Source organism: Phasianus colchicus, chromosome 7, assembly GCF_987193195.1.
Source record: "Phasianus colchicus chromosome 7, bPhaCol1.hap1.1, whole genome shotgun sequence".
In the NCBI taxonomy this organism is placed as follows: Eukaryota; Metazoa; Chordata; class Aves; order Galliformes; family Phasianidae; genus Phasianus; species Phasianus colchicus.
In genome coordinates this window covers 2,081,437-2,108,456 of record NC_143442.1, presented here as the reverse complement: position 1 = coordinate 2,108,456, position 27,020 = coordinate 2,081,437, and the positions used below count along the sequence as shown (strand labels likewise).

The following is a 27,020-nucleotide window of genomic DNA, read 5'->3' as shown; positions in this document are numbered from 1 at the left end:
TGCAGTGAATCCAAAGTCACATAGCTGGATATGTGTAACCACGGCCAGTTTGTGAGACTTGTGGCTTTGGTGTTGCAAACAGCATATGGCAATGCACAGGCAAGAGGAAAAGTGCATGCCCTGTTATTCTGTGAGCAGCTTGTTTGTAGGCTGCCTGAACAGCCAATGCATGTACCAGGCAGGAACATCCCTATACATAAATCACATTAAAGTCATATTGTCTACATAAATTTGCAGAGGTGTCTTTGTTTGTTTTATTTAAAACCCCAGAATGCCTATTGTCTATCTTAGTGATCTGTTTTGTTTTGTTTTTTTCTCATGTAAATTGATTCTAGGCAAGAGAACTTCAGACTCTTCATAACCTACGCAAACTGTTTGTTCAAGATCTCACCACTCGTGTTAAAAAAGTAAGAATGCACTCCTGTCATCCAACATACTGCAACCCACCTGAGCATATTATTACAGAATGGGATCTTTTTTTCAATATCTATGAGCAGTAGCATGAAGACTGTCCTGATGGTTATCCAAGCTTTGGCTCTTGTTGGATCCTAAGGACAGGTTTTGGCAGTTAAGGGAAGTTACTGCATTCTGAAAGATGGTGTAATGGATAGCAGAAACTGCTCAATATAACCTGCACTAATGTGTGCTCTGCTGAACGCTGTGACTTTATCATCCTGTGGCTACTTGGCCTTTTCCTAGCAAAATTATTGTGTGGCCAGAGTTTCTTAGCAGAAATTCAGGTGTTTTTAACTGCTGAATCAGAGTAAAAAGTTGCATAAATATTCAGAGGCTTCACAGTAATTCTTAGCTCTTTAGAGTGGCTTTGGGGAAGCGGGTATTACTACTGTTTATTTGTTAAAAGTGAAAAGCCATATATGATAAAAATGTTACCTAGAACTGGAGAGAAAGGGATATTCTTTTGCCCTCCTAAAGCCTGTGATTCAGGATCCATAGACTGTTCAGTAAGAATATTTCATTTTCTGTGTGGAGGGCAGTACGGCCCCTAAATATCAAATGAACAGGTGAAATAACGTCTCTTTAATTTGGGGAAGGCTTTTCTGTCTTTGGCAAACTTACGTTCCAAAATACCTGAGCTTCCTCTTGAGTTTCTGCATGGTTTTGCTGAAGTCTGGAACTCTCTGTGCAGAGCGTTGAGCTTGACAGTGACGATGGAGGCGGAAGTGCTGCGCAGAAGCAGAAAATTTCCTTTCTTGAGAACAACCTGGAACAGCTTACTAAGGTTCACAAACAGGTAGGAGCTTCACTTCCTTCCGGTGCCTGCTTTGCTATTAAATCAAAAGCCATTGTGCCTTTTTCATTGACTTATAGTAATATCACCCATAGGAAAAACTGCACGTGTAACGCTGTTCTCTAGTATTACAAATTACATTTTTTCCCCCCCCCCAGATTATATTTTTATATGTTTAAGAGAATAATTTTTGAAGCTAATATGTAGGTGCTGTTTAAGGAAATGGTACCTATAGTTCTCAACTGAAGTTGTTGGCATTAGGACTACACCTACTTACTGGAATGTTGTTGTGGTCTAGCCCTGGCAGGCAGCTCAGAACCTCACAGCCGCTCGCTCAATCAGTGGAATGGAGGAGAGAAGCAGAAAGGTAAAAGTGTGAGAATTGTGGGTTGAGATAAGGACAGTTTCATAGGCAAAGCATAAGTTGCTTGCGCAAGCAAAGGAGTGCATTCAGCTCTTGCCATCAGCAGGCAGATGTTCAGCCACTTCCAGGACAGCAGGGCTTATCACATGTATCTTGGGAAGACACAGGCATCACACTGAACATCTGTCCCCCCTTCCTCCTCCTTCACCCCAGATTTTATTGCTGGAAATAGAGGTTTTCTGTGCAGCTTAAGAGCTGGTGCCTCCCCGGGGATGCTGAGGCTGGCCATTTTTGGGCATGATGATTTCCATCTCTTCCCTATTTTTTAAGAGCTTCCATTTCCTTTGGATGTCTGCTTTTCAGAGCAATGAGAGCCCTTCACTGTGGGTGCCAGCCCAACAAGTGGGAGGTGTAGGGGTGTGCTGTAGGCAAGCAGTTGGGTACAGATCAAGGAAAGAACCCTCTGCTTACTTGGGAGTCTAAATACTAATAGAGTGTGTGTATATGGGTATATCTATCTCAGTAGGTAAAAATGGATCATTTCTGCCAGTAAGATTCCACCCTCGTCTAAGATGTCAGTTTTATTGAACTGTATCCCACATCTCAGATGCAGAGTACGAAGTAGTAGAAGAGGCTTCTGGTTTCATTTATGAATACTAACATAGCATTCTTAATTGCAGTTTTCTGAAACTGTTAGAGAAACACAGCACTCTCCAAGATTTGCTTTATTTATTCCTGTAGAAATGCCAAAAATGCAAGCAGTGCTGGACTGTGACAAGTGTCCATTAAGGTTCAGTATTTTAAGATTCCTGCTTAACAGATGGTTTAAAGACCTACTTTCTAAATGTGGAAATCAGGACATGTTAATAATGTTTTTTCGTTTCACTCTATTGCCTTTTTTTTTGCATTCTGATCACATTTCTGCTAGTTTTTCAGATTTTTATAGCTCTCGTTAATGTATATTTACTCAAAAACAACTGAGGAGTTCATGTCTCATAAGAAACTTAAATAAAAAATGACGTTGGGCTTGACCTGAATAGGAGATCATCCCGCACTTATTCCAAATTAGAGCTGTTTGGTAAAACACGTGCTTGACACTTTCAGCAAAAGCACATTGTGACAATTTTTATTTTTGTTTATTTTTTTTAGCTTTGCTTGTGTTTTTCTTTTGGCACTCAGCCTCGACCAGCAGGTGTAAAACGTTTTGATTGTGAAACAGTGTGTGAACTTTACTGCATGCTGTTGCTTTACTGTATTATTTATACGGTAGCAAAACCATTTTCTTCCCTTTACTTCAGAAAGGGGAGTATCATTTTTTGGAACAGTTATCTGTTGACTTTTAGTAATGGTGTAATTGTTCTGTAGAAACGTACCGTGCTTTTTATAACCAAGAATCTGTCTGTATCAGTTTTTATTTAGCTAAAAATCAATCTGCCTCCTTGACTACGGTTGAATAAGACCTTAGATATTATTCTGATGAGCAGTAGAGCTTGTTCAGGTTCACAATCAAGGAAGTCTGTGAATTAAAAGTATTGTCATCTATAGTTATAGGCAGTAAGGTGAATTCTTAGCAATGGATGAGGAACGGAAAGTTTCTGCTTCTCCTTAATGCTTGAATAGTGAACAAGAAGGTAAACATCCCCTGACCACTGGCGATGGTGAATTCTTGGCCATGCCAACTATTGTCTGTAAGCTGTGTTTAAGCACTGTGGGTTTTAAGCAATGCAGTGATCAAGTACCTGTGAAATGCCAGACGTGTCTGCATGCTGAGAAATGCAGAGTTTCTGGCTGAGTTGCTCTGAGGGTCTGGAAATTTGGTTGTTGCTGTAGTGCCCTGCAGGGTTCGTCCAGAGCCTTCTAACCTTCAGAGTCATCTGTGAAATCGTGTTCTTTGATCTCCCTGTTGAATGATCAGTAGCTCAGCTGGACAAATAACCAGCATGATTAATAGGAAGAGAAAACGTTTCTTTGGCATAAGCTTTTCACAGGCGTTTCTGGAGGAAACCTGTTTCTTTCCTTCACGGTGTACAAGGAATAGTGGTGATTTCTGTCTCCTTGTAAGATGACCTTTGCTATGGTTTCTCACAGGGTATTTTTGAACCTTCTCTTCTTGCAGCTGGTACGTGATAATGCAGATCTTCGTTGTGAGCTTCCTAAGCTGGAAAAACGACTTAGAGCTACGGCAGAGAGAGTTAAGGCCCTGGAGAGTGCACTGAAGGAGGCCAAGGAGAACGCCATGAGAGACCGCAAGAGGTACCAGCAGGAGGTGGATCGCATTAAGGAGGCTGTAAGAGCCAAAAACATGGCACGGAGAGCACACTCTGCTCAGATTGGTAAGGAGGTGTTGCTCACATACTTCGTTGGTTGATTTGTTTGCTCATTTTTGAAAGAAAAGGGCTCTGAAAGCAGGAGTCTGGGGCAAACCTCTGAGTCTGCTTCTCCCTTGTTGCTCAAGCAGCTTCAAAGACTTCACTTTTTAATAGAATATGCCCCACCTCAAGTTTAAAGTGCCTTTGCTATTTAGCTCAGTAAATAAATGGCATAATGGGTCTTGTGTGTCATTCTACTGACCTGAAAAAGTGTCTCTTTAAATCAGTCTCTCACTTTCTTCCTGCTCCCCATCGTGCTCTTATTCTGCCTTTCAGCTCCTTCCTCTCCTTTTCCGATTACTACTCCTCGTGCTTTCATTTGGGCTATGTAGAGTCAAATATTCTGCTTGGTATATCTCTGTGGTACAACCCGAATCCATGCATGCAATCGAGTAGTGTTCAATATAGGACTTTTCAGTTGGCAATTTTTGAAATGATTTCTTGGAATTGATAAGATAGAAGGATAATTTACTGCATGGCGGTGCTAACATGGGTGCCTTAAAACCAGAGGAAAAAATTAGCATGCAGTGTTTCCTGCCTTATGCTGCCTCTCCTAAAAAGCCATTATCAGTTCTGTCTCTGCTTCTTCTGGAATTACATTGGTAATGTAATTACTGGACACAGAAAGTACATCAGTGACCACCAAATGAGTCTTGACTTCTCTCTGCTGTACAGACAGCCCACAGGTGTTCAAGGCCAGATTGGATGGGGCCGTGGGCAGCCTGGTCTAGCATTAGGTGGGAAGGTTGGTGGCCCTGTGTGTGGCAGGGGGGTTGGAGATTCATGATCCTTGAGGTCCCTTCCAACCCTGGCAATTCTGTGATTCTGTGATTCACAGTCTTTGTAGAGATGATAGGCATGCATGAGATGGTCAGAGGACTCTATCACAAACAGAAAAGCGATGTATTTGTTGTTGGCCAAGGTAAGGGAACACCGTGTTCCTGATTACACACTAAACTGACAAGCAGTCATATACACGATGGATTTTGTACCGAAGGATAAGGTGAGGTAAAATCCTGTTGGAAAAAGCTAATTGTGTTGTTTGGTTTCCTGCTTTCTCTGCAGCCAAACCCATCCGCCCTGGTCATTACCCAGCATCGTCTCCAACAGCTGTCCATGCCATCCGAGGGGGAGGGATGTCCAACTCCAGCTACTATCACAGCACCAAATAGATGAGAAGTAAGACCAAAGACCCAACTGTTCTTTCACCGATCACCACTTCTCTTCTATTTTGCTTTTAGCAGACCAGCGGTATTTTTTTTTCCTAGTTTCGGTGGGAGTCTTTTGCCTATGTTTTAACTGAGAAAGCTAGTAAGTTATTTAAGTGAGGGTTGCCTTGTTTAGAGTACTTTGCAAGCTGCTGCTCGGAGTTTTTGTTTTAATGACTTATCACTTGAAACTTTTTTTAATAAACTGAAATGCTGCTGCAAGTCTGTACTGAAATTAGCACACAGAAGTGTGAAACTTGTGTATTAAAAATAGAGTTCCAGAGACTGCTCCATTTTCCACTTTTCCTAACACGAATATGTTTCCTTGTGATATTTTTTAAGGATAAAGACTTCTGGGAAATAACCCTGTACTAGGAACTAGCTCTGCGTGATTGAAAAGCAACCAAGCACTCCTGTGCCCATGCAGGAGCTGCCTGTGGACAGACCACACCTGGGAACTAGTAAGGGTTTTTCCTGGGCAAAGTTCAAAATGGAAAATGTTAGAAGTTGAAAACTTCATGCTCTAGGGTGAGATAATACTTGAGAGATGGATCCATATGGTAAATATGCTTCTTCACAAGCACTTCACTTTTCCTTCTGTCCCTCACATGCGGGACCTGCTCCCTCCTGCTCCTGAGCAGCTGTACCTGGAGACCTGCAGCCCAGGGCAGGGCTAAAGCAGCCTTAAGTTGGCAGCAGCACAGAGCTCTCTGAATTTGAGCGTCAGCATTTGGCAAACTTTGCTTTTGCTTCTTTTGCTTTGCACTCTTAGTCGTCTCTCTTCAGCTGAAAATGTAAATCTTTTCCTTTATTGCGAGCACTTAAGGATTCTGTGTCTACTCATAAGCAAAAATCTTGTCTTGGAAAGACGAGCAACACAGTCCCGTGAGACTGCTTCTCTATTGCACCTCTCTCTCTATTTATTTCCTTAAATGCCCGTTATTTCTGGGGTAGTTTAGATGCTAATTTTGTTACGAGCATATTAGGAGTTGGATGGTAGTGAGTGGTAGTGAAAAGCAGCTGGTGGACTGCTGGATTGCCTTTCCAAGTCTGGTTTCTTTCTCCTCTGGAGGATTAATTCTGTTTTATGACTCTTTTCTGATAGTATCTGGTTTCCTTTAGGCATTTGGCATTCTTGGGTGTGTTTTTCTTTTTCTTTTTTTTTTTTGGAGAATGCTTCATGTCATGCATGCATGCAAACCATCCATCACATCATTCAACCTTTTATTGTGTTGTGGGGATTGTTTCTGTTCATTGTGTTTTCTGTGAGCCCTGTAGCTGCAAGCAGCATGTTTTTGCTGTGGATGAATTAGGGCAAGTCTTTACTGAGTGCTTTTCTGCGTTAGTTGATTCTGAACTGAAATTTGCTTTTCCATCTCATGGGAAATATATAGCCTCTATCTACTTCATTGCATTCCCATGAAAAAGCAAAGGGAAAAGAGCATGATGAAGAAGCCTATAAATTATTTCTAAAGGTATATCATGAAAGCTGCTCTGTGGGGAAAAAAACTGCTACCTGCCTAAACTGAGCAGGCCTTTAATAGACCATCTGCTGTGAAATTAAAACTGTCAGACGTGAGCAGGCCACACACCAGCTATAGGCACACGTCAAGCAAACGACTGTAGCTTAGCAGAAGTCATCAATAAAATAAATAGGCATAACACGAGCTGAGCATGTAACAGAAGAGGACTTTGGAAGTCAATAGAGAGCAATCTCATATGCTTTAGATGCTGAGGGGATAAGCAGATTGAGGCCACACCTCTGGAGCTTGTTGCTGAGAAGGTCATAGGTAATGGGAGAGAAAAAAAGGAATTGGGAAGGTCTTAGAACTGGTTTAACTTAGAGGTTTAGCGTTTCTGAAAAAATTAGGGGCAAAAAACATCTGAAAACCAAATGGAAGCCCTACAGGTTGGAATGGAGCCATTAAAAAAGCGTGTCTCTGTGTGTTTCTCATATGATAGATTCTCAGTGTTGCTTTCTGCTGACTGGGCGATGCTTAAGGAAGGTCAGTTCTCATCAGCTTTAGTCCTTTGGTTAAAATGTCGTTGGCAAATTGCAGGTATGTGGCTGCCAAATGATTTGGGGACTGTCTTAGTAAACTGAATTCTGAGCTCGATGGGTGAAGGCCTGGGGACCTTAGTTAAGAGTATTAGGAAAGATATTGCTTCTGCAGGCAACGCTTTGTATGGATTATTTTCATAACATTGCTGAGCAGTCTGACCCTACACTGTGTTATTAAGTGACGTTGTTCTACACATCCAGAATAGAGCAGAACTTTGACAGTCATGTAGCAGCAGTGAAATAAGAATGGTTTTTCTAGATAAATGTTTGCTGTCAAGTTACACGTTACTTAGAATGACAATTTTATACCAGGATGAGAGGAAATTTGTCTTATTTCACTCATCATTCACAGTGAAGACAGTAGCCATTTTTTTGCTCCTCGTCAGGAATTGCAAGTCATTAACCCAAGCAGAACGTCCCATCAATAACAGCCAATGAGTGTTAATAAAACATTGTTGTAAATTGCAAATTGCTAGTAGCCAACTGAAACAGAAGACTCAACAGAGCAAGGAATGAATCTCTAAGAGAGAATTCCTTCATCTGCGTCAGTTTCAGGAATCTTCAGAAATCTAACTGCAATGAGTTTGTTACCTGGGGCACATCTCAAATACGGATCTGATGAAGTTGAGAGAAAGGGAGTTCATGTTGGCGTGGCTAAAAGGATAACTGTGGCAGTGTGAGTCTTGATTGGGTAGAAATCCATGCTGAATTGTTTTTCATACTCGATGCAGATTTGTGTTAGTACAAATCAGTTCATTTTGAAGTTCTGTCTTTAAATGCCTAACGTGGAGCTGCTCAGAATCCTGTGTGCCCCAACTGGAGGCCACGCTCCTGTTCTTCACCTTTCTGAGGGAAAGCAGAGCTGTGGTGGTGCTGCACTTCTGCAGTTCATCATTTAATAACTGTCTTCAGATGGACCAGAGATGATCTTTACGTCTGCTTTAGTTACATCACACACCTAACCAAGGGGACAGAGGGGCAGTAAAAGAGCTCTGGGACAGGTAGGGCTGAGGTACAGGACAAGTCTGGTTGATGATATGAAATAAATACCCAAGTTGCCGTGTTGGAGAGCAGTTCAGGTGCTGTATACAAACTTCTGGGTTGGCTATCACTGTATTTGTAGCACTTTTCTCAAGGGTCGGGTGGCAGCCTAAAGGACTCTGTCCTGAAGTTGATATACCTGTGAGCAAAGTGGCACAACTGGGTGTGCATGGGAACCTCGCACAGGCAGGCACACCAATACAGATGCAGGGAGCTAAATATGTTGACAAAGCATGTGCTTTCGTATTTCAAATCTTGAGTAAGCTGGTTATCTGACTAACCTGCCCTTCTCATGTTTGTTTAAACTTGTCTGGTACCTCATTTGAAAAGAGAAGAAGTGAAATGAAGATATGCTAACAATTGCAGTAATGCTCCATAGTGGCTTACTGAAATTATTAAACCAGCTTGTATGGGATCTGTATTTGTGAAACACACTGTGCAAACAAGCTCTTGACAATGTGACTTCCCTTATCCTAAAGTCTCTGGTATGTTCCCAGCACCTCCCCATCCCTAAGCAAGATGAATAACTATAGTTAATCTAGGCAGGCCGTTTAGATTAATCTGCAGGCCATTTAGATTATCTAGGCAATAAAATGCATGAATTAATAACCAACTGTCCCACTTGCCTTGAAGATGTTAATGAGGATGGTAACTAGGAGGGGGCTACAATTCCCACTGCTAAATCAGGGTAAATTCAAAAAACACAGATGAGTTGATTCTTTCTAATAACTTGGTCTTTAATACTGAAAAGCTCTGTGTTAAACAATCAAGCAAGAAAACATGTAATTAAGCAAAATGTTGCTCTCTTTACAAGATCCTGTACTGGCTACTTAAAAAGTGCCAGGCACATTCAGTTGCTTATATGTTGCTTTCCATATGAAAAGCGTAACAATTTCAAACGCAGTCAAAGATCACTACTTCCAATTATTTATAACGAACTGCAGATCAGCTTTGTACTTAGCAACCCACTTAGAACTTCTGAAAAGAACCATCATGAAATTAGTGAGAAGGAAGCCTGTAAAGTATCGATATTTTTGTGTAAAATGATACCGTCAGTTTTCATAATACCTCATCAGGATATTATATAAAATATTTTACATGTTTATATTTATATTGTATTCACGTTGTTTATATTATTTATATACGTGTGTGTGTTTGCATGTGTGTACACATCAGGAAGGAACCTTTTTTCCAGGAGATATTTGCAAAAGAATGACTTGCCTGGTTTTGTAGTCTTTTGTTCCTTTCGTTTTACAATATCTTTGCAAACTTGGTTGTGTTCCATACTTGTTAATTAAGATACACGTGTGCATGTGTTCTTCAGCTCCTATGAGTAGAGAGAAAAATTCCATTAAGGGAAAAGAAAGATAAAAAGGGGGGAAAAAAGACCTTTCTGTTGTGCTTAAGGATGGCTTTAGACAAGACGTAATGCCGCGTTAGAGGTGGCAAAGAATGAATTTCATCAAGACCATTGTTTCGTTATGACTGTGCCAATCTGAGGGCTGGAAACTGTCAGAATTCCTCTCCGAGACTTAGTAATGGAGACTTGTTCCACGAATTCCTGAAATGGTGCTTTACACTGATGTCGTGGTCGGTATCAGTTATTTGCCATGTTGCATATCTGCTTTCTAATCTAAAACATCCACTAATTATCGTTACCTTTCTCACTCTCTTTTGACAGGTCAGTCCCACTTAGCATGTTACAGACTATCATTAAGTCACTACTTTCTTTTATCCCCCTCTTCAACCTGATCCACGTTCCATTCATCCTGCACTTCCTACCACCATCAGCGACGCACTGGCCATAGGTATTTTGAGCTTCGTAGGATCTCCACGTGTACAGAAGTCTTCAGCTCAACTCCTCTACAGATACTTGTACAATGTATTTAACGTAACCATCTCAGTACCCATAGGAAGTCTGCCACCCAGAATGGCACCGACAGCGTGTGACCCCCTGGCACTGCTTAGGTTGGGGCTTCTCTGCTCAGCCCGATGCTGTTGGAAGACCTCTGTCACATCAGTAAATCCCACCTTCCGGCATCCAAGAATTAATGATTCAGTGACCAAGTGCCATCAAAGGCAGGTGATTGTGCTCTGTCATGACTGATTTACTGTATAATATACATATTATTTTATATTTTTAAGGGATGAAAATGTGCTGCTACATCGTTTCATTTTACTGCTTACATTTTTGGAAGGAAATTTCCCCAAAGAACCATTTGTAAAATCCTGATAAAACCTTTGGACTGTATAAAATGACCTTTCTTGCAGTACCTGGTAAAGATCAAATGGGATGCAGAGAAATCTGTTAGTATAAATCTAGGTTTTTGGAGTTTGGTAGTTACATGACTGTATGTGTGACTTATCTTCAAGTTACCATCTGGTCTGCTCGTAGTTCTCCCTACGGTGGTGGTGGGTTTTCCTGGAGTGTGTTGGCTGGCCATGTGTTGCTAAGCATTGTTCTCCACAACACTTTGAAAGCTTTCAGAGTGCCACAGAAGTCCTGTCTTGGGGAAAGCCTCCAGCAAGCCCTGATCTGCTCACACCAGAATTCACATGCAGGAGGGAACAGTCCCCAGCAGGAACAGGCACTCCTTTCCAAAAACAAAAACATCCCCCAAAGCCCCAGGTGTAGCCCCTCCTAATGTATAGAGGGTCCAAGAGGAGATGCAGGTCACAAGCTGTCCCTTGCAGACCAAACTGGGAAATACATCTCTTAGGAGATGAAGAGCACGCTGCAAGGGGAAAAGAATGTACTTACTGCTTGTGTAACAATATGCAAGGCATCCTGCTGTGCTCAGAGCCTTTCTCTGGTGCCAGGCAGAACGTGTCCAGCTTCTCAGCAAGGGGGCACTGGAATCCTTCTGGGAGAGCACAGCTGCAGGTAGAAGCTGCTCCTGCTGCTGTGTCACATATCCGTGTCACCCAGCAGTGTGGCTCCCAGGGAGGGTACAGCTGAGCGTGGCCTTTCCATCTCCTTCTGTAGGTGTTTGCTCTTAGGCTGAGATAGAGATTTTTTTCTTTGATTTTTGAATGTGTTCACATTGACATGAAACTAGTTAGGTAATGGAGAGCCTTTTGAAATACTGCAAATTTACTTTTTTTTTTTTCTACTGAAATTACTCAGTTTCTTGCAAAGTAAGTTGGACTTGATTTAACTTCTTTTTTGTTTTTTTTTTTTGATGTTGCACTATGTTTGGGAGCATTTTGCAAAAATATTTAATGAAGTTGCAAAATTTGCATGTATTTAATTTATTTTGTATTTTTCAGAGTTTTATATTTTTCTTTATGTGCATGTGCACTGCCAGGAAAATGAACTGTGAACTCGCCATATGCAACCTTTAATTGAGTTACTAATTCAGAACTACTCTGTGCTGCTCAGAGCTGAACTCTCTGCTATGAACTAATTATCCTCTTGTTTTTGTTCTATTGCATTTGTCTTAAAAAAAAAAATACCAAACTCTTAGTTGCTGCCCGATTTTGTGTTTTAGTACAGCTGCTGTTCTGTATTTTGAACTCAAAATTTGGTAGGGAGTTGCATTTTAAATGCAGTTTCCCAAGTTGCTCGTGCTGTTATCATCAGTTATGGATGACAGTTTAGACAGCTTTCTTCAGCTTGAGTACTAAGTTAGCTTTGACATCTCTTAATTGTGCTAGTGCTGATCAGCCAGTCAGTTCATCTAGCTAAAGTAGTGTGAGTTTCTCCAAGTTAACTTCTGCTTCAAGACTGTAAGAGGACTTTCTATAACTGAAACACTGACAAGATGCATCAGGCTGAGCTCCTCCAAAAGAAATAAATGGATGCTTAATTGGAAACTATCCAGTCTGTCAGTTGAACTTATTCTGCTTATAGATTCTTGTTTCGTAGCCTATTTTAATGAGGCAATTTAAGTTTGTATTGCTTATTGTATATCCAACTTTTGTACCATTTTCAAGTCTTATGTATTTTATAGATAGAAAATGAAAGCCACACATCTGTTCTGCAGGGATCAAACCCTGTCTTTTGTCATTTCCAGTACCTGACGCTGTCTTACTTTGCTCTTTGAATGTTGTGTCATATTTATTCTAGGCTGATTTTCAAGTTGTGATTTGTATAGCGCAAATGAAACTTCACATCTAAGATGTCTTGCATGGTTTTAGTGGAAACACTTTTCACAAATGGAAACCATACTTCAGATGGAACTAAAGTGCATACTGTTCTTTTTCAAGGAATAAAATACTATTTCCTGCTCAGCTGAGCTTCTCTCAATGATATCATAGACTCATAGAATGGCGTGGGTTGCAAAGGACCACGATGATCATCTAGTTTGAATCCCCTGCTGTGTGCAGGTTGCCAGCCAGCAGCCCAGGCTGCCCAGAGCCACATCCAGCCTGGCCTTGAATGCCTGCAGGGATGGGGCATCCACAGCCTCCTTGGGCAACCTGTTCCAGTGCCTCACCACCCTCTCGAATTTCTCCTTGAATTCATGTTTCATTGACTTGTTTTCTCAAAAGCAAGCAAAGTTAAACCTGGGAAGATCTCGGCTGAAGGTTGTGTTTTACTTAACAAGGGTGAGATCGGATTATCCTGAAAACATTGAAAATCAAAAAAGTAAAAAAAAAAAAAAAGGCAAACCCAAACACCTTTACAATGATGTAAAGGCTACCTAATGGGTAGCTTTTAAACTGCATTTCACAATGCCTTTCTGCATTAAGGTACACGTTTGCCCGACGTTTCGATAAATAAAGCTTGGAGTTGTCATAATGAATTTCAGTTGAATTGCAATAAATGGCCATTGGAACCAATTGCTCACGGAGGCCCAAAAGAAAAAAAATAATAATAATTAAAAAAAAAAAAAAAAAAAAAAAAGGCCTGATCCAATTTCCACTATCAGAGGAGAAAGACCTGGGGTCAACAGGTGCCCCAGCTGAAATCAGTGAGTCGGCAGGATGATTTGAGCCTCCTCTTGCTTTGACTTTCCTCTTCGCTGTGCCTGTACGAACCGAAGCGCGCCGGCCGCCATCTGCTGCACGGGATGGAACACGGCTGCGGGGCTCTGCTCTCCATCCCGTCCATTGGAACCGGTTTTGTGCTGGGAGAACCGCAGGGGTTTGAGGCGTTCTGTAGAGTTTTCCATGTCTAGTTTGTAAAGTGTGTGCCGTGTACTGCAGATGTGTATTCTCTGGGCTCTATGTATCTTTACAGTAGTGTTCATTTTAGGAAAAAAAAAAAATAATGAGAATAAAGTGTGGACACCTTTTTGCTGGTAACAAGGGGATTTTTTTTTTTTTTTTTTTTTTTGCCATTGCATCAAGCAATGCTGAAATGTATTAAACTCTTGATAGCAGATCTGAGCCCTTCTTCCCCCATCCCGTGGAGATGAGTATTTTATCCTCGTTCCACACTTCTATCGGATCCGGACGGGCGCGCTGGCAGACCGCATGATGTATCATTTGAAAACCGTTACGGTGGAAAATAAAACCGAGCTAAACTTCGCAGCGTTGTGTGAACGCCGTTTGCGGCTCACGGCCATCGCCGTTCCCTCAAATCCGTACTCGGCAGCACCGCCCGCAGTGCCGTGTGGGGCTGTCGGCCGTCCCTCCCCGGCCCCACCCCGCAGCGGGCGGCAGGTGAGCGGGAACGAAGGGCGGGAGGGAGCGCGGCGAGCGGCGGCCGCTGAGGCGACGGTGGCGGCCCGGGTGCGGGAAGGGCGCGAGGACGGCGGCGCGTCGCTCCTCTCCCCGCGCCTCAGCCGCGCTCGGGAGGCAGCCGCTGGGCGCTCCGTCCGCTGCCCTCCGTTCGCCGGAGGCGTGCGCGGGGCTGCCTACGGACGCGAGCATCCTGCAGCCTTCTGGGAGCTCTGCGGAGGAGAGCCGCGTCACGCAGGCGGGAGTTGAGCCTGAAATCCGCGAGCCTATGCTGAGTTACTGAGGACTGGAGGTAGGAGCAGTGCTTGATTCACCCCTCTGTATTTGCTCTAAGTGTTTCCCGCAAGGATATTTCTGCGTATAAAAAGAAATTCAGCAGCAGGACGTAAAAACTTGCTGTCCTCAGTGTCTGCAGGCTGGTGGTGCGGCAGGAATCTCAATATTGCCCCGTGAAACGCAGCGGAAAGGCGCACCTTTAGGCTCTCATCTGCGAAGGCTTTAAAGAAGGAGGACAGAATTTGTATCTGAAAAACAGCGTGGCCTTCCAGCTTTGAGTATTTCGGAGCTGGGAGGAACGGGCTGCCATTCTGCGTGGCTCATAATCTCAGATCTCTAGAGCTGCCTCTGGCAGTGATGAATAACAGCGCTTCGGGGAGGACTAATATCCCCTATTATGCACCTCGCCAATTGGGCGATGTCAGAAACGGAGAGATGGGAGGGAGATTATCTCCTGACCCCTGCGGATCGTGCCCTGCAGTGCGGTGATTACCCATCCCGCAGTCTAAACATGCATAAGTGCAGGTGGTAGAAGTTACAGTCATCTAATCCTTTTTGGGAAAAATGCTGCCCCGGCTTTGTCTCGATGTGAATAAACCTGTTGCGGCAAATTGCACTCATTCAGAGCTCAACTTAATTTGCAGAAATTGAGCTAAAAGCTTACGAAATAGATGGGGATGTGCAGACGTGGCTGTCGTGTGGCTGGACTCGCTCACCTGGCAGCGTTCTGCTCATCCCCTCGCTGCTTAAAGTCTTGTTTGCTGGTCCTATTTTTGCCTTACGCTTCAATTTACTTGAGACCAGGTGCAAGAAGTGTTGGTGTCCACATAGATGTGAGATGTTAAACATGAGCTTCAGTGCCAGAATTCCTTTTCTCAGCTGGTAACAAGCTAAGAAAGTGCGTTTGGGCTGTAGTTTTCTATGGGTGGGTTTTCCTTAGCCTATAGTTTTGGTGGATGCTCCGTCTCACTGCTGTTCTCTCACTGGGGCCATCTTTTTGCCCAAAAGTCCGCTGTCTCCATCTGTTGTGTCTGGCTCAAGTAACACAACACCTTCCCCAGACTCATCATTTCAGTGCTTTCTGTAGTGTCTGGCTCCTGGTGGCTGCAGGACTGCTTGGGGTTATCCTCTGATGGACGTTCCATCTGAGAATGGCAGGATGGAGGACATTATCAGCTGCCTGATCTTAGCTCTGCAGCAGTGCGGCTGCTCCAGGATCTGTCTGCTCAGAGGTGGGTCCAGTAACCAGGCCTTTAAAGCTGTAAAGTCAAGTCAAACATTAAACAAAATGCAGATCGCCTCAGTTCTTCCCAGACGCTGATGTGCTGGGATTACAGAATACACAAGGAGTTTTATTTTACTCCAGATACATGGAGACGTGACCCCTTCCTGCTGTTCTTTTCAGTACGTGTCTGTTTAGCGTTGTGCATGTGGAGTGCAAGCAGAATTGCACCCCATGGATCACCCATGGCACAGCTGCCCAGGGAATGGGAGGCAGCAACCCTGGGGGTGTCCCAGAGCCGTGGGGATGTGGCACTGAGGGACGTGGGCAGTGGGCATGGGGGGGTGGTTAGGGATCTTGGAGGTCTTCTCCAGCTGGAATGGTTCTGTGCTCCTGTTGTGTGATTCCCACCTGCCTCTGTTGATTCAGTACCATTCTTTTGCGAGATGGATTGTTGACATGATCCAAATTCACAACAATCCAATTCAGATTCTTCCCCAGGCCTTGCTGTAAATAAGTGAATGTTTGTAGAGATGAGCAGATTGACAAGACTGCAGCTAAAAAGAACTTACACAAATTGTCTCGTGTGGAAAAACTTAAAATAGGTGTTTAAAACACTGTTGAGATATTAGCTGTGGATTTACAGCTAATCTGCATGGACTTGAAAATTTCTCTTTGTCTGTGAAGTAGCAGCATGAAGTTAATAATTACAGTGTAATTGGACAAGAAGAAAGATGTGTCAAGTGAGGTAGGATTTCTGCCTCATTAGTTGTAGGAAATGAGATATTCGGTGTGCAGAACTGATACTTGCCTTTTTTGAAGAGCTGTGTTTGCAACTAAAGGTTTTGCTGGAGCTGTGTATGGGAATACAACGAGATCAGGAGCTCAGTGGGTTGCAATTCCGAGGTACTGCTCTGCTGTGAGCCATGCTGTGTGTTTCGTGGTGGCACGTCCTTCCTCAGTGATGCTTTCTATGGCCACTCCTGTCTGTAACCACGGGAGCGGGACTCTGCAAACATGCTTTCTTCCAGTGTAGGATTTATTCTTCCCACCTGCTCGAGTGGGTTCAGGACATCACTGAGCAGTTCCTCAGCTATTATGACCATCCCAAGAGCAGCACAGCTTACATTGCTCCCCTCCTGACCGGCACTGACTTAAGCAGCACCCTGCAAGTTTGATAGATAGCTGTTGGGCTGGTTGTAGCGATTGTTTGCTGTGGATCAAAGCCAGATTGCAGGGGTGCAGAAAGATATTTCAGTAAGAATTAACGGAGGGGAAGAACAGCCTTTGTTTGTGCAGCATCAAGGCCTTCTGGCTTGTCGCCATGGCCCAGCCCTGAGCTGCTCACAGGCTGCTCCTTGCTGCGTGGGTCGTGCCCATACATTGCCTTCAGTGTGAGGTTTGTCTGCCTTGTGCTCTTCCACTTTTTCCCCTATTCTGATGAGCGTTGTGTTGCAGGCTGGGGTCAGTCGGCCACAGAGCTGAGGGAAGATGGAATGAAGAGGGACAACAGGACCCAACCCTCACCTTATTTTCACTTTTAAATAATACACAGGGCAAGCAGCAGCCCTCCTGGGGCCTTCATAGAATCATAGAATGGCCTGGGTTGCAAAGGACCACAGTGACCATCCAGTTCCAACCAGCAGACCAGGCTGCCCAGAGTCACATCCAGCCTTCATGCAGTAGCAAACACTTGAAGAGCGATGTGTTTTTAACAGAGATCAACTGTTGACGTCAGATCTTCTGAGAAACCATTACAGAAATAAAACAACAGCAGATAACAGAGAATCAACAAGTAGCTGGACCACTTCTAGTCCTTTTTAAGGGTTATTTGAAAATGCCCTGTGGTGTCCAAACACCTGAAAGTATCATTAGGCACATGAATATGTTTATGAACCTTCTTTGTAGCCAGAGTAAGTGCAATTACAGGCTGGTTCTGGGACTTGGAAGACTGAGTGCACACAGTGTGCACTTTTGGTAGTTGCAGAGATGCATTAATTTTAGGCAGCACAGGAGGAGAAAGAAGTGTTTCCTTTCCTTTCTTTGCTCTGGGCAGCATTGCGTCATTTCTGACGACAGCTCTGAGTGAAGGAGGATTGTCCTCTGGGTCCATTTCAGCTGCTTACCAGGGAAATAGAAAGGCAGCTGTTAAAACCCATGGAGGTGGGCACCTAGTGCTCCTGTTGTTGGCCATCAGTTGGGAGTTGCAAACCAGACATTTGGACATTGCAAAGACCTCGCTCAGGAGTGTAGTGCTGATAGACTTCTTACACTGGCACGGTAGTATTTCCTAATTTATTTGTTTATTTTTGTGTTATCCACTGTGTTAATATCCTCTAGTTATCAATATGGTTGTTTTTTTCTTTGAAATGTATTTCCATCTTCTTTAATATTGCTAAAAATACCTCGCTGCAAGCAAGGTAAGGAGTCCCGGGTGCATCAGGCTTCTTGCAGTGGGTTTTGCTTATTCTGTAAGGGATACATTTATTAAAGCCATGCTTGCCCAGTTGGCTTTTTGGGCTGTCAGTGCAGTTTGACCGTGGTGAATTAACAGTATGTCACTGCAGGAGAAATCTTTGCTTGCACACTCAAATAGCAAAGTGAAGGGAACTGAGATCTCTCAACTAGTTAAATCCATGTTTACAATCCTGCCCGTGGTTAACCGTCACTAGATAAGATCGTGGGCTGTCTCATGTGAGTGCTAACATGTAATGGAGTGATGATACGATTCACATTTAAATTTCTTTTCCTTGTGCTTTATTTTTTTCTATTGTCTTTGGCTTTGGAGAGGAGCCGTCTGTGTTGTGAGGAATGTTATCAGTTTATTAAGTGGCTGCTTCTTACAATAATCTATTGTAGCTGGGAGGGCAATGATTGGCACTCAGTAATCTTACACGGTGCTGTTTTCCTGCAGTGCTTCCATGTAAGAGGCCTTCTTGGTTCAGACTAATTCTGATAGTGTGCTAAATCACGTGCAATCACATATTGCAAGATGGGACTTGAAACTTGGCAGTATGTACGCTTCTAAGTCAACACAGCTTAAAAGCAGGCACAGTGCATCAATGTAATTGTTGTTCCTGTTTCTTAGTTATTACAGAAATGCAAAGTTTTACCTTAATTTGAGCCTTAGCTGTCAGCATACATCTTCAATTTTCACTCACGTTTATCAGCTAAAAGCAGTGTTCCATCACTTAAATTGTTGTGCTTTCATGCTGATTATGTTACCAGAGAAACCAGTGTTTGTATGTATGTAGATGCATGTTTATATACATAAAGAATTGTTAAGAAGTGCATTGATAGTGTTCAGTCCAATTGGACGTGCAGATGAGTAGGTTGTCTTCCCCAGACAGGAGCTTGCTGCGGGATGGCTCTGCAGAACCAAGTTTTAAGAATGCTTTATGCAGGTGAGTTTCCAGTCTTTTGTGGAGCACAATTTTTGTGTATATCCATTTGAAACTGGACATTTAGGTAAAGGATTTTGTTACGAGCACATTGAGCATGAAATTATTCCCCTAAAACCATGGCTGGAACAGGAGTTGTGTGAACTGTGGCAAGCATCTTTCATCTCCATCTGCTTGTTTGGCTATAGCTTGTTTGAGCACTTCTTCATAGAACCACGAAATGGTTGGGTTGGAAGGGACCTCAAAGACCACAGAACCATGGAGTGGTTGGGTTGGAAGGGACCTCAAAGACCACAGAACCATGGAGTGGTTGGGTTGGAAGGGACCTCAAAGACCCAGAACCATGGAATGGTTGGGTTGGAAGAACCCCCAGCCCCACTCTTGCTGTGGGCTGGCTGCCCCCCAGCTCAGGTTGCCAATGGCCCATCCATGGCCTTGGCTACTTCCAAGGATGGGGCATCACAGCTCTGGGCAGTGCCACGGCCTCACTGCCTCTGGATAAAGAATTTCCACCTTATATGTACTGTATGTGTATTTGTGCTGGGAGGGCTGCGGATGGGAGATAACTGTGTGATTCCCAGTGCCGTGTTCCCACAGCCAACCTGGAAAGAGGTGTGGTTGCCACGAGCAGTAGCAACAAAGGCACGGAGCTGAGGCTGCCTTCTGTCGGTGGCAGCTCATCAAAGGGCCAGGAACATCCATAAAATGAGCAGTGAAATTACTTTGAAAGCTTCAGATTTACTCATTTTACTACCCACAGGAAAATGCTGGTGATGTATATGCACATAAAACACGTTGGTTTATATACTGGATGTGGCACATATTCTTTGAAGGAGTAGGCACGGGGAAATCCCTTCTGTGCTCTTACAATAACTGTGCTCCCCTAAACTGGCTGTTTTCTGCTGGGAGAATGCTGTGACCCTGCTTATTCAGGGTGCTTTAACTGAGTTGTTTCCTTTCCGCGTGAAGGATGCAGCAGTTAATCAACTTCTAAGTCTGCCTGGAAGAGGGTTTAATTGTTAATCACTACCAACAATACCCAGGAGTATTATTGGTAGTGATTTGGTAGTGATTTTTACCCATGAACTGATTTGGTGCAATGCATTTTTCCAGCAGCAGCAAGCACTGCGTGTTTTTAACAGCCTGCTATAACAGATATTGACTGTAAAGCTTGGACCTGTGGCTAAATCCATGCAAACTCAGAAGTGGTTTTTAAAAATGGCCCCTGTAATGTTTTAAATCATGAAGATGCTGCTTGGAACCATAAGACAAGTGTTGGAGCAGTGATGTGCTGCATGCCTAGAGAGTGTCCTCATACCTGGGAATTCACAGCAGCTGCTGAGGACTGTGCTCCACCTGTGGGAAGATGCCTGGAGGCATGCAGGAGAGGCAAGCTGGGGAAATACAGGTTTTCCAACCATGGCTCTCTTGGAAATATGGCACTTTATTCTGGTTTACTGGTGGTATTTACCTTCCCTAAAAATTCAGGTGTTTTATACGCCAAAGCCATTAGATAAAAGAGCTGATAACCTAGACAGAGAGTGGAATGCAGATCTTCCTCCTCTCCAGTGAGTGTCTGCTCGGTGTGCACGTGTGTGTGTGCAGACTTTCTGTCTGCAGGACAGACCTTTGAAGTTCCCTACAAGCTGTATCAGTTTCAGCAGGAGAGATCAGGAGAGATGAGGAGAGTCAGCTGGCTGTTGGTCCGAGCACACGCTGGGAGAAATGCTGGGCTGAGTGCTGGAAACCATGGAGGGTATTGCCCCAGCTCTCCAGGTGAGACAAAGTACCAGCTTCAAACACCTCACCCCCCATCAGTATCCCTGCAGAAAGAAGGGACCCGGTCTGAGCACCGCCTGGACCGAAACCCTTGGATGAATACATGTGCATCCATGTGAGCCTGAGCTGGGAGATGGGTGGAGAGGTGCTCAGCCTGCCAGAACGGGCTGTGCCTGCAAGCCAAGCCTCACGTGGTCCAGGAATGGGAAACGGAGGTGCCTGTGGGATTCTGGGAACAGCAGGGAGGCCGAATGTGAGGAAGTGGGGATGACGTGTTTCAGCTGTCTGTGTCATAAAGTTGTTGTGGTGGTTTTTAGAAGCATTGGTGGCTTTTTTCAGCTTAAACTTGGGGCTTGAAAAAGCTGCTGCTCGAGCTCTGCGTCAGCCCATCTCATCAAAATAAGCTCAGCTCTCTGGAATTTGGTCACAGGCAGAACTGCTGGTGAATGTACAGGTATGAAAGTCACACCATTTGTATCTGATACCAGTTTTATCATGGGAATGGTCCTGCCAGAGTTTGGTTTGTCTTTTTTCCAATTTCTTGTGGTGATGAAGAAAGACTTCACGTGGAAGGACTGGCAGATTGTGCTTGAGTGGGTTGTCAGTGCAGTGCCCTGTGGTTCATGAAGCTGAAATGTTTATGTCTTATTTTGATAGGCAAGCCTGAGACTGTGAATGTGCATCCTGTGATGCAATACCCAATACGTGGGTGAAATTCATTGTGCCTGTAGCTATAATAGTATGTTAAATACCTGGGTTAGTGATCTTTCCTCTCCTCCAAAACTTGTACCCCGTGTATTAAAGTGTTTTGTTAATCATCCTTGAACTGATTAATTCAAAGCTTAAAATCCCCTTTCCGACTGTGACTCGAGTCTTGAGAAAATTGTTTTATTTAAAAGCAGCAAATTATTGTTTGGTTTATATTAGCTTTCAATAGCACACAAGCATCACCTATGTTTGCTCAGGTTACTGGGTGGCAAGGAGTGAGTTTCCTTGGGTTAGGCAACCCCATAAGGTTGCTGGTCGCAAACTCTGCCTCTTGTTTGGCAAACACATGGATAAAACATAATGAACATTGCAGTCCCTCTCATGCAATATGGGCATTAATAATCTAATGAATGTTACAGCCTCTGTGTTCAGATGGATGGTGTACTGTTTCTCAGCTGTTTCTCCATAGTGGTAAGTGGTAGATGTTGACCACGGAGCTTTCTTCTTTAATCATAGAATCATAGACTTGTGGAATCATTAGGGTTGGAAGAGACCTCTAGGCTCATCTGGCTTATCTTTGTATTGGACTCATTAAGCCAAGCATCTAACTGTATGTATGAACCTATTAATGTCAATAGGAAAGCCTGTGGCAGAGAGCTCTGCTGATCTGCGACCAGAGCGAGGATGATTAAAGAATGTATGTGGGCATTTACACTTCAGATGAAATTATGTTTTTATTAATTGACATTTTTTTGTATGCCATACATGGGCACCAGCCCTGACAGTAAGGAGACACTGCATGGATGTGTGGAGCCTGAGCCTCAGATTCTGCAATGGCTTTCCAGCAGCAGATAACAGCCAGGAAGGATGCTGCAAAGGGAACTCTAAGCTTCAGGCTTCCTGCACCTGACTTGGATCATGCCAGCACTGTATTCTCTATCTTAAAGAAATTACCACAATAAAACACCCTAACGTTTATCTTAACATAATAAAGGAATGCATTTCTTACAATAAAATATGACTAGACCTGCAGAGGAAATAATAGTCTCTAAATTGACTTCAGACAAAGGCAAACTGCACCTCCTGTTGCACGGTGTCAGCTTTCACGTTGCACAAGCTAAAAGCACCAATGAGCATTTTTAAGAGGTTTTCTTTTCTTTTAAATTAACAGGTTAGAAAAAAAATTAAGATGGTTTTGAGAATCAATCTGTCATCGTGTGTCTTCTCAAGAATGCATGCAATGTTTTAAATATTAAAAAAAGGAGAGAAAAGCATAAGAAGAGGGTTTTGTTGAATGACATTGGTCTTCTTTGGAGTTCTTGTTTGTTTTTCTGCTCGTTAAGTTCCTGACATTGAAACAGGCTTGAAAAGGCTGATAACTATGAAATCAGGTGTAGATTTGGGTACGTCATCAGGTCTAGTTGGGTAGTATTTACTGAAGTTGATTTTTACAGCAAAAACTTACATTGGAAAGCACTGCTTTTCTTCTGTATTTCTCCTCACTTAATTTTTGAAAATCACTTTATATCCTTGTAGCATTTTTGAAAATCAGTTTCTATTCTTTTCAGGCTATAGCAACAATTCTGTCGTGGCTCACAGCTTCCTGTTAGAAAGTGCACAGGACTGGTATGTATGGAGTAATGGAATTGAAATCCGTTCTTGAGGATCAAACTGGTTGATGTACAACAGAGTGTTCTGATTGAAGGACAGCAACGAGAGACCTCAGTACAACAGAGACAGAGGAGAGGTAATAGAAGAAACAGTACAGGAAGGGTAAATCGTGTACTTTTTGTGTTTGCTCATTAAAAAATGTAGGGAAACAATTGCTCAAATATATCCTTCTGCAGGGCTGAGCTGCTGGGCACCCATAACTCCTCACAGTGAATGTGCATGGGGTGTAAGCAGCTTCTTCTGTCTTGTGGGAAATGACAAATAATGTAGCTATTCCTGATCCACCAGTGCTGCAGGGCACTGTGTGTTCGTGGTCACACTCCTTGTGTTGCAAATAATGTTTTTCAGTTTATGAAGTGTGTGTTTTAGTTAATGAATACTCGATTCATGGATGTGAATGTTAGCAGTGAGAAAATGAAAAGATACTTGTCTTTAGAAGTGGATGTTGCAGATGTAGGTATTTTCAGATTACATGGGTCACTGCATCCTTCTTGCAGTTGGTGATGTTCTGTTAGTCAGGCTGTGTTTGATGCTTTTATCGCTGTAAAGAAAACCCAAGCAAATATTTATTCCTATTGCTCAGTGACTGACAGCAGTGCTGCTTTGGGAAGAAGGCAGTAATTCCCCAGTGGCTCATCCTTAACGAGGCAGTACTGCCATTGTACACAGCAGCTGGGAGGGAAGGTTCATGGGACAGAGCCAGGCTCCAGTGGGTAATCGAATGTAAGAGATTGTGGTATGGTTCACCCACATGTAAATGCATCATGTTTCTGTGCAGGCTGTCTTGTCTTTTGCTTTTGTTCTGACCTGCTCTCCCCAGCTGTGCGTTCACAGTCACCCACTGCCTTGGTTTCCTCATCATTTGTTTCCTTCTGATGATGATGTTTCCTTGTTGATGATTTATATCATCTCCCTTACATCGAGGGAGATTCATCTTCATTTAGTTTAAATGGCTAAGAATATCCCGATTGTTTCTTCCACTTTCTTCCACTTTCTTTGGACTCCAGATTTATGGAAAAGAGCTGACATCCTCAGAAAGGAATCTCAGCTGTTATTCTGTGCCAATCTGCTCCGTGGGAAATGGTTTCAGTTTTGTTGTTTGCTTGTATCCCACTTCATTACTATTATTATTACAATTATTAGAATTGCTACATTCTTGAATTCTTGCATATTAACTCCATTCATTGGGAAGGTCCTATTCAGAGCTTTCTCTCTGCTTATTTTAAGCACAGGTATATTTGTAATTTAAATCACTTTTAGATGATGACTTTACATTCTCTGTTGTAGAATACCTCTTTCCCTCTTGATAAACATGCGATCACATGAAGTTTAAATTTTATTTTTAATGTAAAAATAGGAAAAGGAGTGGTTGCAGTGACTTACTCAGGTTTATCTTCTGTATATGCAAATGTGTAAACATATTTAATTCCATAGAATTTCTTTTTTTGGAAGTGAAATTGTGACCCTGTAGAGGTTGATGGGGAATCTTGCTGCTAATTTCAGGAATTCAATGAGCTGAAGACCCCCTAATGCTACATTTTTGTGTTCTGCATCTTTTTTCCCCACCAAACTAGATACAGAAGGAAAGAAGTGAAGCAGTCAGTAACACACACTGGAGGACAAGCTGGCAAGTGCCTCTTTAGTTAAATTAAGACCACTTTAAAAGAGCTGCAGGAGGACACATTCTGAGTATCATTTCCCCTTAGAGCAGCAGACTCATTGCATGCATACCTGCTTTTGTCCATGCTATCTTTGATGCATGCATCCCACAGAGCTAAAATAAAACATTACCAATTGCTTTCGAGTCATTGGTCCTTCCTGCCAGTGCCTCATTTCTTTTTTTGAATGGACTTTGTAGGCAAGTCCTGCTTTGATTATTACAGATGTCTTGGATATGAAATGAGTGAGAAGGCTGTGCTGGCTGCACAGCAGGAGCAGCAGGGTGGGATGTTCAGACTTTAACAGGTATTAATACAGCAGAGCAACAGATGCAAACCTCACTGGAGATCCTTGTGTACTCCTCGACTTGGACATTGAGACCAAGAAATGCATTTTGCTTCTTTATACAGATCTATCACAAATCCGGCACCTAGCAATTGTTCATTTGATCTGCTGCAATTCCATGGCAGCCAGAGCCCAATGTAACTAATGGCATTTGTGGTGCTGTTCCCTTTCCCCCATTTTATGCTTCTTCCTTCCATCTTCTTTTGTTTTAGGTCTGCTCTTCTGCTGAAAATGGTGGCTAAGGAAGGGGGATGGAGTCTTTGGGTTGCTTTTATTTATTATGGGTGAAGACTAGAAGCTATGGCCATGCACACAGATTCTGAGCGTGCAGTTTTTGACTCCTTCATCAAGAAGTGGGCTAAAGGAGCACAGTGCCAAGAGGCACCTCGCAGCCCTCACCTGCTCAGACTGCCCAGCGCCCATCTGTGGCCTTGGGCACCTCCAGGAATGAGGCACCCACAGCTGTGGGCAGCACTTCCACAACCTACATCTCCCCTTGTTCTTTTCTTGCTTCTGCTTTCTTGTCTTACCTGCCTGAATAGCTAGTGCACCTTCTTACCCATGGACTAATGACAATAACCATGCTCAGCAACCACGTCTCCAGTATAATCAGGTGAGAATCAGCAGTCTGGGCCTCACAGAGCTGTTTGTTTGAGCCCAGTGACACAACCTGCCATAAATCTGCAGCCATAACCCCGCAGGCTTTAGTACAGCACAGTTTGCATCCATCTGTGTCTAGCATTTATATCACCGGGGTGTCTCAAGGCAGGCAGACCTGCTGAGTATTTATTGATCTATTACCAAAGCACGTGAGGAATGCGAACCAGCTAGCCAGGAACCAGCTCCAAACAGCAGGCAGAGCACTGAGTTTATTTTCAGACAGACTGCTTGGGGGGTGAGGTTCAGAGGTAGCATTCTGACCACGTAGAAAACTAACTAACCACGTTGTCTGCTCCTGCGCTTTGTTTGCGCAGGCATTTACACAGCTGCAAAGCAAACAGTCCCAAAATGTAAGGCACACACCTTTCCTGGGTGTGCTGTGACTGGGGATGTTGCAGGGGGCTGTAGGGGCTCCTTATGGCTCAATCTGCCTGCGTTGGTTGTGCTGAGGTGTGCTTTGTTTGATTTTGCTTTGTTGGGTGGCACAAAGCAAGATGCACTTGGTGTTAGCACACAAAGGGTAAAAAAAAAAAAAGGGGGGAGGGAGGAGGAGAATAAAAAAAAACACAGAAAAGGGTCAATACCTTTGCAGGGTGTGTTTCTAAAGAGAAATTTGTAAGAAGACAGAACATCTGGTTTTCAATAGTAGCTGCTAAGTAGAAGTTTCTGGCTTTTGAAACTGGTGAGTTGTGGGAGGAATTAGATCTGCACTGTCTCAGTATAGTGAGACAGTAAATAACTACTACTTCTGCATCTTGAATGCTATTTTGATGATCTCATGAAAAAAGAAAAAAAGCCTTTGACCTGAAGATATGTCACTTACGTGTTCTGCCAAACCAAACCAGGGGGTTCCCACCTCATCCCTGGAAGTAGAGATGGGGCAATAGGAAAAATGCGAATGCTGCCACCCACCATTACCCAGAGAACCTGTTCTGATTCACAGTGCTACGTGTCCTATCTGCTGTCTCTACAGAAATTACAAAGATGACACCAAAAGATGATGTGAAAATGAATGCAGTTTCTCGCTTTGTACATGTGACTGCTCTGCCAGCAGTGAGCTGTTAGGAACCTTGAGAGCTTCCCCCACCCTTATGGGTGGCACAGAGCTATGTCAGGCATCCTCACTGTCCTTATCACCCCCGTAGATGTGTTGGTTGATGTTGGTAGCATGCCTCTATAGTGACAAGTGTTGAAAGGAAGACGAAGAAGCAGAAGAAATGGTTTCCAAAGCTTGTGATCTTTTTCTTATCCAATTTGCAAGTTCTGCAGATCTCCCGTTGTCGCACCTTGTATTTGTGACTCACAAGGGTGTGGATGCAGGTAACCTCTTGGCTCAAGTAGCAGTTGCTTCCTAGTCAAGAAAAAATGCCTAATGAAG

General features: G+C 43.4%; 2 protein-coding genes across 4 annotated transcripts in view; both read left to right on the top strand.

Moving 5' to 3' along the window:
* KIF5C (kinesin family member 5C) overlaps nucleotides 1-13,089 on the top strand; it is a 66,502-nt gene extending 53,413 nt beyond the window's left edge. The window contains exons 22-27 of one of the 2 annotated variants that reach the window (XM_031590786.2): nucleotides 336-407; nucleotides 1,148-1,252; nucleotides 1,548-1,616; nucleotides 3,730-3,946; nucleotides 5,048-5,161; nucleotides 9,975-13,089. In XM_031590786.2, the coding sequence (XP_031446646.2) occupies nucleotides 336-407; nucleotides 1,148-1,252; nucleotides 1,548-1,616; nucleotides 3,730-3,946; nucleotides 5,048-5,154 (570 nt within the window). In that variant the 3' untranslated portion in view covers nucleotides 5,155-5,161; nucleotides 9,975-13,089. The remainder of the gene's footprint in view (nucleotides 1-335; nucleotides 408-1,147; nucleotides 1,253-1,547; nucleotides 1,617-3,729; nucleotides 3,947-5,047; nucleotides 5,162-9,974) is intronic. The other variant, XM_031590787.2, reaches the window with a different exon arrangement.
* Nucleotides 13,090-13,124: 35 nt separating this feature from the next.
* Nucleotides 13,125-27,020, top strand: part of LYPD6B (LY6/PLAUR domain containing 6B) — a 35,768-nt gene continuing 21,872 nt past the window's right edge. The window contains exons 1-2 of one of the 2 annotated variants that reach the window (XM_090143474.1): nucleotides 20,384-21,053; nucleotides 22,876-23,054. The gene's annotated coding sequence lies outside the window, so the exon portion shown is untranslated. Of the gene's footprint in view, nucleotides 14,214-20,383; nucleotides 21,054-22,875; nucleotides 23,055-27,020 lie in introns of those variants that run through there. The other variant, XM_090143473.1, reaches the window with a different exon arrangement.